The 17,905-nt window shown below is 35.8% G+C and overlaps 2 protein-coding genes across 4 annotated transcripts; one reads left to right on the top strand and one right to left on the bottom strand.

Annotated features, from left to right (window-relative positions):
- The first annotated feature begins 789 nt into the window (after positions 1-789).
- LOC103952205 (probable ADP,ATP carrier protein At5g56450) lies at positions 790-4,723 on the top strand. 2 transcript variants are annotated; one of them, XM_009363766.3, is made up of 3 exons: positions 790-1,109; positions 1,340-1,700; positions 3,752-4,723. In XM_009363766.3, the coding sequence occupies exons 2-3, from the start codon at positions 1,371-1,373 to the stop codon at positions 4,382-4,384; spliced, it is 963 nt and encodes a 320-aa protein (XP_009362041.1). In that variant the 5' UTR covers positions 790-1,109; positions 1,340-1,370; the 3' UTR covers positions 4,385-4,723. The 2 variants fall into 2 exon arrangements, with proteins under 2 accessions (XP_009362041.1, XP_009362033.1); XM_009363758.3 differs by having other exon boundaries at positions 790-1,700.
- Positions 4,724-8,986: 4,263 nt separating this feature from the next.
- On the bottom strand, positions 8,987-10,231 carry LOC125478766 (glutaredoxin-C6-like). 2 transcript variants are annotated; one of them, XM_048587374.1, is made up of 2 exons: positions 9,681-10,231; positions 8,987-9,530 (listed from the first exon to the last, which is right to left on the bottom strand). In XM_048587374.1, the coding sequence occupies exons 1-2, from the start codon at positions 10,119-10,121 to the stop codon at positions 9,522-9,524; spliced, it is 450 nt and encodes a 149-aa protein (XP_048443331.1). In that variant the 5' UTR covers positions 10,122-10,231; the 3' UTR covers positions 8,987-9,521. The 2 variants fall into 2 exon arrangements, with proteins under 2 accessions (XP_048443331.1, XP_048443293.1); XM_048587336.1 differs by having other exon boundaries at positions 8,987-9,521.
- Positions 10,232-17,905: the final 7,674 nt, after the last annotated feature.

Raw genomic sequence — 17,905 nt, 5'->3', positions numbered from 1 at the left:
ATTTCTTCATTTCATGTGGGAACATACAAATTTGGATTTACAGAGTAAATTAAGATAAGTTTGTTTGCATTCATTTGTCAGTTTCAACTTCACTGTCCACTTTTTGGTAGGGGTCTTCCTTCAAGATTCTCTACATGTAATCCTGTCCCTCCTGCAGCTCTGCTGGTTTCAATTCAGACAAATAACGCGCTTCAGTTTTTACTGTTTTTGTTGGGAAAAAATGGGAAAAATTCCGAATTGGGTTTTTATCACATGGGTCGGGTTGGAGGTCAGCCTAGTAAACTTGGTGCTAAGACTTAATGGCCCTCTTAGTTCATCCAAGTTAAAAGTCCATGAAGGAAACAAATTCAAATGGGCCTTATCAATCATGGGTTAGCTTATACTTGGGCTTTGATGCCTAAGTTATGTCATGTGTATGGATTAGTTTTTGAGAGAGCGTTATTGACTCCTACTGTTTATTATTCACGTGTTAGTAGGAATAATCGATATAGTTGATATGTCATGTACAACCGACATATGATGTTTAATGAACTTTACAGTATTAAATAGTCTATCAATGTGACATCTCACTGAGAAATTACTCATATCTACGTGCACAAGCTTTTTTTTCAAGAAAGAAAGGACCACAAGCTTTCGCAAAATGCACGGTTTGTGAATGGCCAACTTGCATTTTCTTTCACGCAAATGACACACAAATTTAAACAATCTTACAAAAGTGAAACACCATCTTGTGCCTCTTTTGACTAAAATCTTCTTCTTAACTGGAAATGTCAAAGTTTTAACCGAATTGATAAACTTGTCCTCCAATCCAATGTATCCAAGACATAACTTATATTAAATGAGTATGTCGTTCTAACAACGTTTTCGTTTCATGTAAGTCTTGTTCCGATTCAATCTCTCCTTTAGTTTTTGTTTCTCTTAATTATTAAACTCTGCAGCTCTGACTCGGCATGGGACTCTAACGATGAAAGATGGGCAGCAAATGATAATAAAAAAAGCATTGCTCATCAGAGGTCAGAGCATACGTGGCAAAACAAAATTCATACTTATCAATCAATCCTGGGGTGCATGCATCCCACCTCCAAAGCGCTCGTCGATACTTCCGGAAGGTGCAGCGCGTCTTCCGTTTTCTCCAGCATCTAATAAACAGAAACAAAGAAGCAATCTTTAATTAATCATCTGATTAATCTGTTTAATCAACAATAAAGCTTTGATCTTTTGGGGAAATTGGGATTTGGGTTTAATTTAATCTCTTTGATTCATTGATTAATATATGTATTAGATGGGTAACCGGCCCCCTCAATTTCCCACCATTTCCATCTTCTTCCATTTTCCGCAGGGATAGATAGAGGAGGGGTTTCCCGCAGAGAATGAGCAAAGATGACGACGACCCAGAAGCGAAAACGTCGAAGTCACAGCCGCCGGATTGGCTGACCAACTTCCACCGTGATCTGATGGCCGGGGCGGTGATGGGCAGCGTCGTGCACACGATTGTGGCCCCAATCGAGAGAGCCAAGCTTTTGCTGCAGACCCAGGAGAGCAACCTGGCCATTCTCGGCGGTGGACGGACGAAGTTCAAGGGGATGGTGGATTGCATCGCCCGGACGGTCAGGGAAGAAGGCATCCTGTCTCTTTGGAGAGGCAATGGGAGCAGCGTCCTCCGATACTACCCTTCGGTCGCTCTCAATTTCTCCCTCAAGGTAATGTTCTTTCAGTTCTTTGATTTCTTCTGCTTTCAATATTTGGATGATTGTGTTCTGGGTTTTGGTCCCTTTGGATTGTTCTCTTAAAGGGTTGGATTTTTCTCTTAATTAGTTGGGAACTGTTTGTTGCCAATGGGTTTGATTTATCGTTGGATTGGTTAGAATCTAACCCAGTTTTAGTATGAAAAAGCGAAAAGAACAGTAAAGATGAAAGAAATAGTGTTCTTATTGGAACATTTTAAAGTTCTGTATGCAAGATTACATTTGGATTCATTTACCTTTGGCTCCATTCACTAGTATGTTACGATGAAGTACTTCGGAAACCCGTTGATATTTCATGATGACCGGTAATGCAGCTTGTTTTCGGGCTGTATGAACTTGAATAGGCTTTGTTTGCAGTTATAGGGAACAAGATTTTATTCATGAAGTTCATTAGGTGAGTGATTGAGCTTGTTAGCAAATGCAGCGTTCAAATATCTGGTTTTTTCTCAAAAGAATCCATATTGTTGCAGCGCTTCCTTTGTATACTTTACTGCTAGTTATTAGGTGGAATTTTTAAGTGGAGAAAGAAAGGAGGAGCGAGAAAAGGGGAGAACCTGATTCCGTGATTGTTATAAGCGTGTGCCTGCTAAGCAACCACTAAACCATTGCCGAGGTACTTTTTGTTGGGTTTGGAATATTACACTATGGTTTCGTTTGTTTTATGAGATAATGTTTGGAGACATCTGATTGAGAGTAAGCAGAGTGTAGATGTGGGATTTTGTTCACTAAGCATGGATGCTTCCGTTGTCTTTCTGGTTCACCTACTATAAGGATGATCTTTAGGTCACTGTTTAGCATGGTTTAATTAGTTCTGGGATCAGAATCAGCATGTCAACATTGATAGTGAAAATAATAATGGTGGAATTTCATTCCAAGAACTGAACAGCTGGTTGAACTAGTAACTGACACTCTGCAGAGTGAGCTAGATGGAACTAAAATGCACGGACCTTACAAAACCATTTGAGCGACACAGTTAAAATATTTTGAGATGCTAACACATCCATATTGGATGATGAGCAGAATGTGGGTTGTTGACAAGGATTGTACCGGGCCTTTGTTGGTAGAAATTTAATCGTCAAAACAGGTTTAGAGGAAAAAGAAAGTAGATTTTGGTTGCATTAGTTTTCAAAAGAGGAAAGAAAAGTAGAATTTTAGGTTGCATTAGTTTATAAGGAAATTAGAGAGATTGACAATAACAGGGAGGTGAAGATAGCATTGAAGAAAGAGATATCAAGGCACTAGGCCTTTTGAAAAATGTTAAAAATCATATCATGTTGACCATGCAGCCAGTGTTTGTAAGCGTCTGAAAAGGGTTGTCAACAATAACCAAGATTTATAGCAGAAAGCCTAAAAATGTGGGATTCTCTTTGATGCAGTAAATAAGAATACAAGGAAGCTGACCCCCCCCCCCCCCAAAGAAGTGGTCTCAACTTATGACACTGTAAGTGCTGCGATCTTGGATTGGAGTTTGCCGTTCCTTGTTTAGCCTGAAAAGGGAAATTAGAAAAGGAAAGTATGTCTGAAATGTAACCCAAAGAAATCATGAAGTTTAGAAGCTTAACCACACTAAACCCATCTGTCTGGATTTCTTGACCCACGTCCCCAATGCCATAGTATCTGTCTTGGTAATATTATTGTCATATGTAAAGCGAGGAAAGCAGAAAGTTCTGACACAATTGATTATAGGAGAGTAACATAGATTAAGCATTATGCCCTGATCAGATGGTATAAGTAGCATAAGTAGATATGAAAGATGTGGTTATCTTTGGATTAGTCAGTCAAGTACCTACTTGTTAAAGATTATATTTTATCCAAATATTCATTTAAATGAGTTATTTTAAATCAAAGTCGATGAATAAAGCTGCCCAACAACATTTTGAATTTAACACAATAAAGTTGATGTCTGCCGTTCTAGTTGTTACTTGCTACGGCGGTTGATGGAATAGTTCTTAAGATTTCATTATGATATCCCAGTGCATTATCCATATAACTAATTTCTGTAACAGGACCTTTATAGGAACGTATTAAGAAGTGGACACTCTCAAGATGGTCATTTTTTGGCTGGTCCATCTGCAAATTTCATGGCTGGAGCTGCTGCTGGTTGTACAACATTGATCATAATATACCCGCTTGATATTGCACATACCCGCCTGGCTGCTGACATTGGAAGAACTGAAATCCGTCAATTTCGAGGAATATACCATTTCTTGTCTACCATTCGCCAAAAGGACGGGATTCAAGGGGTTTACAGAGGGCTTCCAGCCTCCTTACAGGGAATGGTCATTCACCGGGGGCTTTACTTTGGAGGCTTTGATACGATGAAGGAAATTTTATCAGAAGACTCTCAACGTGATTTGCCATTGTGGCAGCGTTGGGCAGTGGCTCAGGCAGTCACAACCTCAGCTGGGTTGTTGTCATATCCACTTGATACAGTTCGGAGGCGGATGATGATGCAGTCTGGACTGGAACAGCGGATGTACAATAACACTTTGGACTGCTGGAGGAAGATATATAGGAGAGAAGGGGTGACTTCATTTTATCGTGGTGCAGTTTCGAATGTGTTTAGGAGTACCGGCGCTGCTGCCATCTTGGTTTTGTACGATGAGGTCAAGAAGTTCATGAATTGGGGTGGTTTATAGCACGAAACCACTTTTCCCGTCGCTTCACTCTTAACAAAAGATTAGAGATTAGGACTAGAACGACAGCAAAATGGGAAACTACAGCAGGAAATATTTTGTAGAGTGCAGATGAGTTCGATATTGTCATTTTTTAACACGCAGTGATGACATTCATCTTTGCCACCTAAGCTTTTTGAGGCTCTGGCAATTTACTCACTGATTTTTTTTGTTTTTTTTTTTGTTGAAAAAATAGAAGGGTGGGAATGTTGGCAAACGTCTAGATCCGAAAGTATTTTGACATCATCAACTTTTCTTGTTGTTGCCTTCTCACATTTTTATTGCGAATATCCATAAAGACAATCAGCATATGCTCTACTTGATGCCTCATGGCCGTCGTACATGAGCGTTTAATCTCATATTGAGATTCCGACTCATTAACGGTTTTTGTACATGAGCGTTTAATCTCACAATGAGATCCAAACTCATTAACGATTTTCAATGACTAGCAGTTATTCATTAAGTAAAACTCACAAGCTCGAACTTTTTGTGCTCATTTCCTTGTGATTCCCTTGCAATGAGTGTACTTCCTTTTGATGTTTAATGAAATCAGATGAAAGATTTCGATAAATTATTAAAATGATAATTAAGAACTAATTAGTAGGTAATGCCTGATGTTGGCGTCACCACTCACTAAACTATCTGGTGGAGGCTTTACCTTTGGGTGAGTATACAGTATGAAGCTTGCTCAGTGGGCCTCTCCAAAACAGATTTTCTGTTTATTTTGATATTATTTGACTTTGAATCAGAATTTTATATCACCAATTCATTTATTTTATGCATCTTTAACTTCTTTTAAAAAATCGTCACTTATTACTACGGTCTAAATGTATTCTTCTTCATTTATGAGAAATCTTAAATTCGATTCTTGCCAAAGGCAAATTTGAACCACATTCATTGATAGCTCATTATGAGGCTTAACTCATCTCCTAGATAATATTGTTTGTTAAAAAAAAAAAAATTTAGTACATCGATATTTTTACACTAGATTGAGGGTTTAGGAAATGAAGTCGAAACATAAAGAAAAAAAACTTATATACAGGCACCCAATTGATTTCAAAGTAAACTTTAGAGTCACACTACCACATTTTGTTTAGGTTCATATATGATTATCGTTAATTATATTCAGTGTGAAAGTTATCATAGTTATAGAGACGCACCGAAGTTTTTTTGAGTGCAAGTATGACATCACAATTACAAAAAAATGAAAGGCAATTAGCATAAATTATCAATTTTGGACATTGGTTACATAAATGATCGGTGTTCATTATTTCGTCATTTTATCATCATTACGTGTTATTATATCATCGTTGAATCATCAATATACAATTAATATATCGTTATTGCTAAAAATAATTATTCAAGTAACTGGAATTTTAAAAATTAATCATTCCTGCTAATTGTCGAAAAATGAATCATAAAACTAAAGTGTTGCACTAAACTGGCTTTTGCCACTTTAAACTAGGGCAAAGTGTAACGTAATACCCTACCAACAAGGAACCATCAGTGTATGTTGCCCAATAATTCCATTAAAAACTTAGGAAAACTAACGAAATGTCCAAAAAAAAAATTCCTTTTAATGAAAAGCCTTTTTTAAAGATATAGTAATAGTACCATGAAAATGTTTAAATATGATTTTTCGTTAAAAGTAAATAGTACCGAAAATATTTTGTTAAAACTCTCTAAAAACTTATGTTTATAATTTTTTTTCTCTCATATATTTCAAGAAATGCTATGGAGAATTTTTTAAAAGTGAAATTCTACATACTAGCAACCTCTTTTTTTTTTTTCACAATATTTTTAAATTTTGACATAAAAATTGACGACAAAGAGTTGAGGGTTCCCTAGCGTTCAAATTTATAAAGGGAATCACAAGGGAGATTCTTGTGACGTGAGGCTCTAAGATTCTACACGGAGGGGGGTCCAGCCATGCCAATGGAGTCAATCAAACCCACTGCATGTCTGCCACGTAGTATCAACGATTAAAAGAAGGAATAAAAGGTGGACACGCACTCTTGGACTGTGGCAATTGTGGGTTTTGTGGTAGCTAATGGCGCTGCTCTCATCACCGTCACTAATACTACTTGTCTTTTCCAAGGACAAAGGAGAAACGGGGTCCCAGGTGGGTTGATGTGACGTGGAGTTGGGTTTCTAACCCTTAATTTATCAACCGTTCAACATCTCATCATTCTTTCCTAAATTTGGAAAAGATTGACGAGGCTCCCGTGGTAACCACAAGCTCATCATCAAATTAGAATCAATTATGTTGCTTAATTATGATAATCACACGCACTTTTTGGTAATATTTTCTTGTGTTGGTGTGTTGTTAATGATTCAGAGCATCTCTAATAGGGAGATGGAAGTTTTATATTTGCCATCTCATTTTATATTTCTGAGAGCTTTATATACAAGTGTTACTCTAATAGGAGTATGTAAATTTGATATTTTATTTTATTTTCTTTCTTTGGTTGGTGGATTCACCGTCAAGTAAAGGAAGATGTGAACTTAAATTTTTGTTTATATTTTCAGTCTAAGATGGAGATTTTACATTTCAAATTCTTTTGCATCCCTTATGGAGATGCTCTTAAAACAGGTATTGATGCATCTTTTACGTATTTTCAGAATGTGCTCTCATTATCGAAATGTGAATAATGGCAATTGAAGCGATATCTTAAGTCAATCATGTCTCATCATTGTTTTAGGGTGGTGCTATCTTACACACGCATGATTTTACTTTTTACACACCTTCTTGTTGATTTATGATATTTGATCTTCTTAAATTCATTCAATCTGATATTCAAAAATTATAAAAGATGTATATAAAGTAAAAACAAGTGAGTATATAGCATCATATTTATTTTAACATAGCAGTGCATGATTCATTTAGAGTATTATCATTAGTGATATTTATAGGGAATTGTTATTGACACTCCAAACTTTCTATATTTAGAAAGAAAAATACACTTATGAGGAGTGTAAAATGAGATTTTTAAAGTGCTAATAACACTTATCTATTTATATTGTATAAAAGTCTCTCTCTTTGCCTTGTAAGGAGAGAGAAAATATCATTTTGCCTTGGTTTTCACTATAAAGCAGTTCTACCCCTTCGAGCAATAATTGCTCAGGTAATTGGGCAATAGGCAATTATTGCTTTAGCGATAGTGATTGACTGAGTGCATCTTCATCCCTTTAAATGTATCGTCTAAGCAATTGGTATTAAAAAAAATTATTTTCTCTATTTGATTGACGATGACAAGTGGGAATCAATGGCAAGCTAGGGCGATGAGGAGTCCCTAGAAGAGGAACAATGGCGGGCTACGGCGAATTTGGATATTTATTGTGGCTGACGTCAACATGTCATCAGATCTAACTCGAGCACACGCGGTTGGGCAAGAATTGCCAAACTAGGTAGTCCGACACAATTGAGCTCACCAATTGCCTGACTTTTTCATCTAGGTTGTGATACTCTTTTTTTTTTTTTTTGGGGCAATAATTTGCAATTGGGTATTCGGAGGAACTGCTCTTAAAGAATTCTCAAAATAGCTCTAAATTCAATGTCGGTACAAAATCACATTGTAAAAGGGAATATTAAGAGAATACGCATTATAAACTAATGTAACAATATGCTAAGCAAAATACAAACAATTTTTTTTTCTTCTAATAATGTGTACTCTCTTTGTATGCAATCGTAGATGTAGCTGCTAGATTGACGAATTCACTCATCTTAATCTCTTACGATGCTTTCAAGAAGTTGGGTTCGTAACAAAATGTAAAAAAATCACGATTGTGTGATATCTACTTGCAACTATTATAATCTAAATTTAAATGCAATTTTATAGCATATAATTGCATGGTAACAAAGGATTCGGTACGTATGCTGAGCTAAATAGGTATTTATTATGATGTGTGCAGTGATGGTGAAATGGGTTGTCGGGTGGTTGAAGAAGCAACCACGCCATATGACACCGCCAAATTGAACACGGCCTCGTGCATGGTGACAAACTATCATTTGTCCTTGCCTTCGATCTCAGGTGAAATTTAGCTGTCTTTTTTTTCTTCTCTTTTCTCGAACAAGCGATATTTTAGAAGCGAAAGAATTGAACTAAAATACCAGTTTACGCTTCAATACTTTTAATGAACTGAACAACATGCGTTTTAATGTTACTTTTCCGGTTAAAGATATATTTCTTTTACTTGTTTTATCAAAATTAACATTAACTTTCCCAAGTATGTTTCATTTAGTCTTAATTAGAACAATATTTTCCCCTCTGGTTCGAGTTTGAATCTTCTTATTACAGTTTAGGTGAATCATCCAGTTACTCAAAAAGAAAAACACAAATTTCCCTAAAATTATAATTTAAAATACTGATTGCCAGAGCCTATTGTCACACTCTACAAGTAGTATAAAAATCTCTTGGTTAAGATCATGACATTGATGCCCAAAACAACAACAACTACTACGACCAGTCGTCTAGATCCTACAACTTTTCACTTGGGAACAAAAGAATATACTAAAATTCAACGGCCAGGATTGCTCAATAATCGCAAGTGAGGACCCATAAACCAAATATAAAATCTCTTGAATTAATTAACCTCCTTTTTTATCTTAAGTAAAAAAACGACAAAATTTACAATCTATAATGTTAAGAAACGACAACAATGATACAATCACATTCCATTGCCAGAGAACCCAGGACCTCAGAGTTCAGAGAGCTATGAGCTAGACAGAGATCGTGAGAGCTACATACCTAACCAGGAAGTCCACACATCGGACGGTCCTGATGCTCCAATAATTGCTAATTTATCATCAAAAGACCCCACACTGTGGGACCAGGCTACTGGCTAGAGAGAGACTGTTTAGAATCCAGATCGAAGTCGTTGAACGTGGATCAGAAGCGATCGATGTACGTAATTTAGTAAACATCTCCCGTATACGACACTGAAAGCGAGATTATATCAACTTCCTTCCGAAGGACATTATTATAACGTTATTTTAAACTAATCACGTTCGTCCATCATAACATATTTGCGTGAATACTGTCACATCGAGATCTTGTGCATCTTGTGCTGCATCCTACTACAAATCTTGAAAACAAGCTCTCTATTTCTCCTAATTTTGGAAAAATATTGACAATAATAATTAGCACATGTTCATGGCCAACAATTACAATAATAAAACTATAAAACAGAGACTGATAGAGATGGATATTTTAATTTTTGTTTTTGTTTTTTTTTTACGTAGTGGGAGGAGTAGTCATACCCAGAGGGCACCGACTTGGACGAGTTTAGGGACGAGGTGGCCGCTGAGGTGGAGGGCGACGAGGGACTCGAGGCCGCCGACGCACGTGCCTCCGATGAAGACGGCGGGCGGAGTATTACAAGCCTGTTGTTGTTCTTGGTCGTCGTGGGGGAGAGCAGCGATCTCGTCATCGTCCAATTCGATGACGGTGGGGTGGACGCCAAGAGTGGCGAGGAGCTTCTTCATGACATGGCACATGCAGCAGGAGTTTCGGCTGAAGATGATGACGGGGTGCTCGGAGATGAGGCGGCGGATGCGGGTCTCAGCGGACTCGGCGACGTCGATGGAGAGGGTGGAAGAAGAATGGTTTGGGGGAGGGGGAGGGGGTGGGGAGGGCGGGGTCGGGGCGGGGGATAGGCCGAGGTTGACGACGTCGTTGGAGCAACGCCGTAGGCCTTGCATCGCCGGGGAATCCAGAGGAATATGAGCGGTGGTGAATTGAGGGAGAAATGGAGAGAGGTGGTGAGGAAATATGATGTCAACGGGGGGCAAGGGGAAAATTGAGGTGGGAAGGGTAAGTGGTGGGTGTGAGAGAGGGGGGTTTTATAAATATAAAAGGAGAGATAGAGGGGTGGGGGAGGAGGTGTGCTTGCTTACATCACAAAGTACTGTGTTACATAGGTTCTTTGGGATCGAAGGTTGTGAACATTTTCACACCCACGCGCTCATCTACACTTCTATTATTTCTATTCCAATTCACTATTTCGTTTAAGTCTTAATTTTCATTTCATAATCTTAATTTATAAATAAAATATTTAAATGAAGAAGCATTTTAACGTTGTTTTGATATAGTTGCCATGATGATGTTCTCCTATTATTGATCATGACATTCGCATATTTATTTTGTTTTATTCATAACCAAGGGTAAGAAACAATCCTATCAATCCATCGGGTGGGCATCAAACTATAAGTTCTCAGATAGAAGGAGTGTCTCAAAACTCTAACAGCATGCTTGTTGAAAAATAACGATTCATAAAAGATACTGTATTATTAATTAAACGCACTACAAATGCAGCTAAACGATTTTTCATAAGCATAATTGTTACTACTTATGACCAAACCGAACTCCAAACCACCTCATGTTTAGTTGGGCTTGAAAGAGATTGAACATGACTCGAAAAATTAACCGAAAAGAGGAAGAGTGAATGAATGATTGGAAGGCTTTCGTGCACGAGGTTAGAAAGCGCGTGGGAATCTTTAAACGAAAAAATACGGTAGCTCGGAAATACTGGATATTTGCCGGTGGAATGCGTGGGAGCAGTCACATGGGGGGGGGGGGGTAATCAGATGGTCATCGTAGTAAATGACGGTGACGTCACATTGACTTCGACGTGGAACGGTAAAGATTGAACCTTGACGTAACAAAGAGCTAAAGCCCCTCCCTTCCCTTCCCGGCAGGGCCCTACCCTAGCGATAAAAGGGCCGGGTCAGCCGACGTGGACTAATGTGAGCGAGAGGGTAGTGGGGCGGGACCCGCTCCCCCCATGACATAATCATCGGATCCAGACCGCACTTTCCTCGTCATCGTGACGTTCCCCTGCGGACACGTGGCGTTGTCTTTTAATTTCCTTCGGGCATGGAGATTGTGGGCTTTGTTGAGATAGCCGGGCAGGGCCCATGCTACTTTTGGGTTGCATGGTCCCGGCCAATGGTGGGGATCCACGTGGTGTGTCCGTATGGTAAAGCTAATGCGGGGGTGGCTATGTTGTGGAACAGGGGACCCACCCATAAATGAATTGTGAGATCTTGGAGTTGTGAAAGGTGCACCGTTGATGGTGGTAACTATGGTGTCTGCCATATGGTCTTCAAGATTGAGTTAAGGGATGCATCCCAAGTTGCAAGGGCCCACTCTCTCTTTTCTTAATCCCTAAACGCAAGTTCGACCAAGAAGATCCGACTTTTCTAGGGCGGTTTGTGAAAAAATATAATACATTAAAGTTATTAGTTATATAAAGTATAAATTAAGTGTTTGAGAGATTCTTTATCACTTTAGTTTTAAGAGAGACATTTTGATATAGCCGTCTTGTTTTTAAATGTCATAGACTAAACATTTATTTCTTTTATAAATTTTATTTCATTAGAAGTCTATTCATGTTAGCATTCTTTTTTTTTTCTCCTATTTTTATGTATCTCTTATTATGATGATTTAAGATTTTTTTTATTTTTATTAAAATATTTATTTTAGTAAATTAAATAGAATGTAACAAAACTCATCTACGTTTGATTATAATGGTCTATTTAGCTTCTTGGTACATTTGAATTTTTGTTACGTTTGTTTTCAAAACATAAATTTTATTACTTTTTGTCCTAATAACGAGGAATTACTTTAATTAATTACTTTTTTTATTTAAGAGAAAGAGTCGTTAACAATGCAAAAGTTTATATTACTTTAATTAATCATTTTTTTATATAGAAAGAGTCATTAATCTACTGACAATAGCCTTTTTGTTAATTCAAAATTATATGATTTATCGTTATTATTTAGCATTATCTACAATAATAAAGATTTATCTCCGATCAACTAAAATTGTTCTAGAGACTTATCTACCAAAAAACAAGACTATCTAGAGCATTGTGTATGAATCAAACATATTTTTAAACATTCCAAAAAGATGAATATTCATTTTAATATAGTTTATAATTGGGTATGTTTTAATTCGGGGTTGGTACGTTTTCGTTTGACATTGGTACATTTTCATTTGGCGTGGGCATACATTTAGATTTGAAAATTTTAAAGTTTTAGACTTAAATATAGTTGAAATTATTTAAAATATATAGCAGATATTTAAATGTAAATTAATTTCAATTAATCTGAAGTAGTTCAATCTGAGTATCCTAATCAAATGTTTCAAAAGCTTAATCAAAAACTCAAAAAGTATAAATGTTTAGTCTACAAAAGTCTAAAATAAGGCATCCAATTCTAATTTTCTCGAAGTAGATTCCCCTCTCAACTAGGTGAGTAACAATGATTTTCTTTAATAAGGATTTGGATCCCATCCGAATTCAAATTGTAATGACTTTAAGAATCCTCACATCTTAATCGTTTATCGTGCATCTTGCGGCCATAAATCATTTTGAATTTTATTATTTAAAATTAAACACAAATAATATCTAACGAAAACTAACCACACAATGTACGATGAACGGACATGATGCGAAGATTTCTAGGTCCCTACAAATAGGATCCGGAGATGATCCTCATCCTTTCAATAAGTCAGATACAGAAAATGAACGGTTCAAAGAATTGAGTAAATAATATTTTTGCTTATTTGTCAATTGAATGGATATAAAACTAGACTACCCAATATTCTGAATTATTGAAGACTTAACCGAGTAGCAAATCACCTTAAAAGTCAAGTTATAACAAGGAATTCAGCTTCTCTCTTTTCATCTGTTGTAAGATTTTCTCTTAATAAAACAAAGGAGAATTCAACTCTTCTTGGGTTATTCGCAATGAAATTTTCTCCAAATAAAACAAGGGGCTCCATGTAATTAATTATATAAATAATGTCACATTGAAACCAAAATTACAAAGGATGGAAACCAACCATTGACTATTCTAATGGAGTTTTCCTATAGAGAAGTGTCATTGACATTCCAAAAATTTCATTCTACACTCTTCACAAGTGTATTTTTCTTTTCAAATATAGAAAGTTTGGAGTGCAGAATACGATTTTTGGAGTGCCAATAACAATTCACTTCCTATATATACCTTAAAAGATATATTTTGGTAAAAGATAATTAAGATTACAGGTTAATAAATATTTGGCCATGTGATTAAGAGGCTTGAAGAGAAATATATGTTCGGGTGTGGTTCACAAAATCTTTTACGGAATGATTCTTAATGATGCATGCATGGCAGCATGGGGTTCATCAACTAGACATAAATATTTAGGGATACGATTTTCACATTGTTATTCTATGACATGGTATGATATGTAGTCGAGGACATAAAAACAAATAAAAAAAATATAAATACGCAGACGAAAGCAACTACCAAACTTTTACACTAGGAGAAGGAGAAGTGAGAATAAAATTGTTGTAATGAATTATGGATGTTTACCTGTAATTGGAGAGATAAAAGTTAGTAAAAATATGTACTTTTAAACTGTTAATATTGAAATGATAGCGTTATTGGATTAAATTGTTAGTTATTAAATAAAAAAGAGATCGATGGAGATTGAACATTGACCAAAATTCTTAACTGAGAAGCAAATCACCTTAAAAGTCAAGTTATAACAAGTAATACAACTTCTCTCTTTTCATCTGTTGTAAGATTTTCTCTGAATAAGACAAAGGAGAATTCAACTCTTCTCGGTTATTCGCGATGAAATTTTCTCTGAATAAAACAAGGGGCTTCATGTAATTAATTATATAAATAATGTCACATTGAAACCAAAATTACAAAGGATGGAAACCAACCATTGACATAATTAAGATTACAGGTTAAGAAGTACTTGGCCATGTGATTAAGAGGCTTGAAGAGAAATAAATGTTCGGGTGTGGTTCACAAAATCTTTTATGGAATGATTCTTAATGATGCATGCATGGCAGCATGGGGTTCATCAACTAGACATAAATATTTAGGGATACGATTTTCACACTGTTATTCTATTATTGACATGGTATAATATATAGCCGAGTACATAAAAACAAACAAAAAAATATAAATACGTAAACCAATGCAACTACTGAACTTTTATACTAGGAGGAGGAGGAGGAGGAGAAGTGAGAATAAAATTGTTGTACTGAATTATGGATATTTACCTGTAACCGGAGAGAGAAAAGTTAGTAAAAATATGTACTTTTAAACTGTTCATATTGAAATGATAGCGTTATTGAATTAAATTGTTAATTATTAAATAAAAAAAGATCGATGAAGATTGAACATTGACCAAAATTCTTACATTTGATGAACTAACTTTCGGTAATTTATATACTCGCACTTAAAATCCAATTAATAATTAAGATGGAACATGTGTCAACTTGGGAGCTTAAAGAATCGATCGACACTGGGATAGATAACGTAAGATCCAAATAAAACTTTTCGTTGCTGGCAAAATGAACAGCCAACGAGTGAAAACTCTAACTCATGACGAAAATACAAGGGTAATTTTCTTGATGAGACTTGTGAGAAGGCATGCATTGGCAATAAGATGTTGAAACTTATTTAGTTTTCCCCCATTAATCGAGAGATTTTTTACTATGTTTAGAACAAGATTTGGTACATTACGTGTCTTTCTGTAAGTTGTAAGATACTTGTGTTAAAAATTAACAACTTAAAAAATAAAACTTTCCTCCACTTTTATAATGACACGTAATGTATCACTCATGTTCATAAAACAATAATTTCTCCCATTAATCAGTGTACTACTCCATTTGCATTGAAATATGAGACATCCATTTCTTACCCAAATTTGTTTTTAACTTCCTCAACACATATAGAGTGGTGTTATTAACACAACTTTTATTACTTTTTATATACCCTTCTCAATTTATGATCCTCAGATCGAATGAATTGAAGATGGTATAATAACAAAAATTAACAAAAACGTATAAAAGATAAAATTGAATGTATGGATAGTAGCACTGTACACATACGTTCCCATTTCATGAGTAGGCAGTTTGCCCTTTTCAAAGTCAAAACACATGCAACCTAATTAGCCTAATAAAACGTCTACAATATTATGTCAAGTTGAAAAATATCGCTTATATAGGAAAATATTTCTTTTGATCGTGACATAGAAGATCTTATATATGATTACAATATTTTGTAGTGGCGAGTGGAAAAGTGTCTAAACCTAACTTCATTTAATATGAAAATGAAGCTATATATATACATTATATATATATATTGGGTATCAAATTAATAAGGCATGCATGCTCCCATTGGCCTCGATATATATATCTTCTTTAGGGTGAAATTTTTTTATTGTGATCAGAATACGATTGGTATATCACGTGTTTTTATATAAGTGGTTGAAAATTATACTTTTTAACTTATAAACTTTTTTACACACATATCGCACAATTTGTACAGTGATACGTGATGTACCACCCCGTTTTCTGTTCACATTGAAAAATCTTTCCTTTAGGTAAAGTGTATGGTGTACTATATAGTGACAGATATATCTTTTTTTAGTCATGGCACGAGTGAGAAATTGAAAACGCAACTAACAACGTTAAATTCACTGTGTGGCTAGGATTGTGATAAACGAGATAGAGAAAGCAGTTGCAACAACAATTTCATGAAAGAATCTCCCATCTTCTAATCAAATTATACTCGTCTTGTTTACTAATTAAACTTTCACGGTTCATTGCTTGCCTGTTTGAAACCACAGAAGATTTCACAAAGAAAGCAATATTAATATTGGATTTTACAGTGCAATGGGAATTGCAGCGTACGTAGTGGACCAAAAGGAAAAAAAAGAATTAGGGTTTATTGCTTTTTTGGATATTGGAAGAAAGAGTGCTGGCACTCGTGGTGCCCATGCTTAGAAGAAGGTCAAATCTGAAAAGCCATGATCCATCGATCCATCATCATCCTCCCATTTACATTATATACAAGTTGAAGTCGTCATCGTTGCCATCAGCAATTCAGACAAGCTCATCAGATCAGAGGGATCGATCTGAAAATTTAATTGTCAAAATGGACCAAATCTTAAATCCATTTTCCAGTGAGAGATGCTTCGATTGGTCTCCAATGTGTCCAAGAAAAAGTAAAGTTTGTGGTACTAGTTGATGGTAACAGAACCGGCAAAAACTGGTAGGCATAGCAGAGGCTGACCTAAGGCAAAGGGTTCCTTGCCTCTCAGTTTTTCTCTTTAATAATTAGTCAATTCATTGCATGCATAATTTATTTATTTCTATAGAACCAAAAAAAAAAAAACACTAGTTGTGAATAATACATGAACTTCGAATTCGCGTGTGTGTGTGTTTTACCTTATCAACTAATGTTTTTCGCAGTGAATTATTGTACCTATAGTATGTTATATACAATAAATCATAAATTCATAAACAATATAAGATTGGTGAGCAGAAGGAGAAGACTAAAACTCGTTTGAGAAGTATTTTAAATTATTAAAAACGTTTTTTTTTTTAAAAAAATTTCTAATCAGAATTTTGGACACCTATGCATGCGGTTATCAAATGTTGATACGTTGTGAGATTCACTTTCAGATATGTATATAATTGTCAAATGTTAATATGTTGTGAAATTCCATTATTTAAGAATCCAAAGTAGTCATAGGAGGAAAAGGTGGAAAAACAAAGAAAAGCATTGTTGGAGACCCAGAAATCGTGTAGAATATTACTAATAGTGGACCACGTTCATTACCTCCGTGGTGTGGTATTAGAAAAGCCATGACGACACATCCCTCTCTCTCTCTCTCTCTCTCTCTCTCTCTCTCTCTCTCTCTCTGAGATGGAAGTGTTTAGTGTGCACAAGTTGACACAACATCGGTGTGGGCTCCTTCGAAAGCAGGGGAAAAGCTCGTCTTCTTAACCAATTAAATACGCAATGGTTGGTTTGCTTCATATTGCTAATGATGCTAACAATCACTATTAGTGGTATATAATTCATCATTCATTCTTGATGCAAATATATATATATATATATATATGTGTGTGTGTGTGTGTGTGTGTGTAGAGAGAGAGAGAGAGAGAGAGAGGGGGAGAGAGAGAGAGAGAGGTCCGCTCTTGTCAGCCTCAGTGTTTTACTTTACTCTTCGACCTTTGTTTACCATCCAAAGCCAAATTGCATATAATTCGAATCACGCTAACCACTAATAAATCGATTAATTAATTAATTAATTAAATTAGTTTATTAAAGAAGCAAAGGTTGGAACTTGAAATTGCAAGTTTCATATGGCAGCTCCGTTGATCCTTGTTAATTTAGTCCTTATGCGCACGTGATGTGTATTGTTTTTGGTCATTGTTTGGATTATTTCTTTTGGATTCTTCCTCTGGTCTTAAGTCTTCAACCATCTGTCATTAATTTTGTTTTAGAAGATACGAAACGGGATTGCAGTACAAGAACTATAAGAATGTGAAGTTAAAAGAGTTTCATATCGGTAAAAGATAAAATATTATAAGGGTTAATAAGAAGTCGGCTGCTTTTCGTATCTAATTGATTTTATAGTGAAATCTCAACTTTCTTTATGGTATCAGAGTAAGTTAGCCCACGT

This window comes from the organism of the source record quoted next, unplaced genomic scaffold (genome assembly GCF_019419815.1).
Source record: "Pyrus x bretschneideri cultivar Hongxiangsu unplaced genomic scaffold, Pyrus_bretschneideri_v1 Contig1, whole genome shotgun sequence".
Classification (NCBI taxonomy): Eukaryota; Viridiplantae; Streptophyta; class Magnoliopsida; order Rosales; family Rosaceae; genus Pyrus; species Pyrus x bretschneideri.
This window is presented reverse-complemented; position numbering and strand designations above follow the sequence as displayed.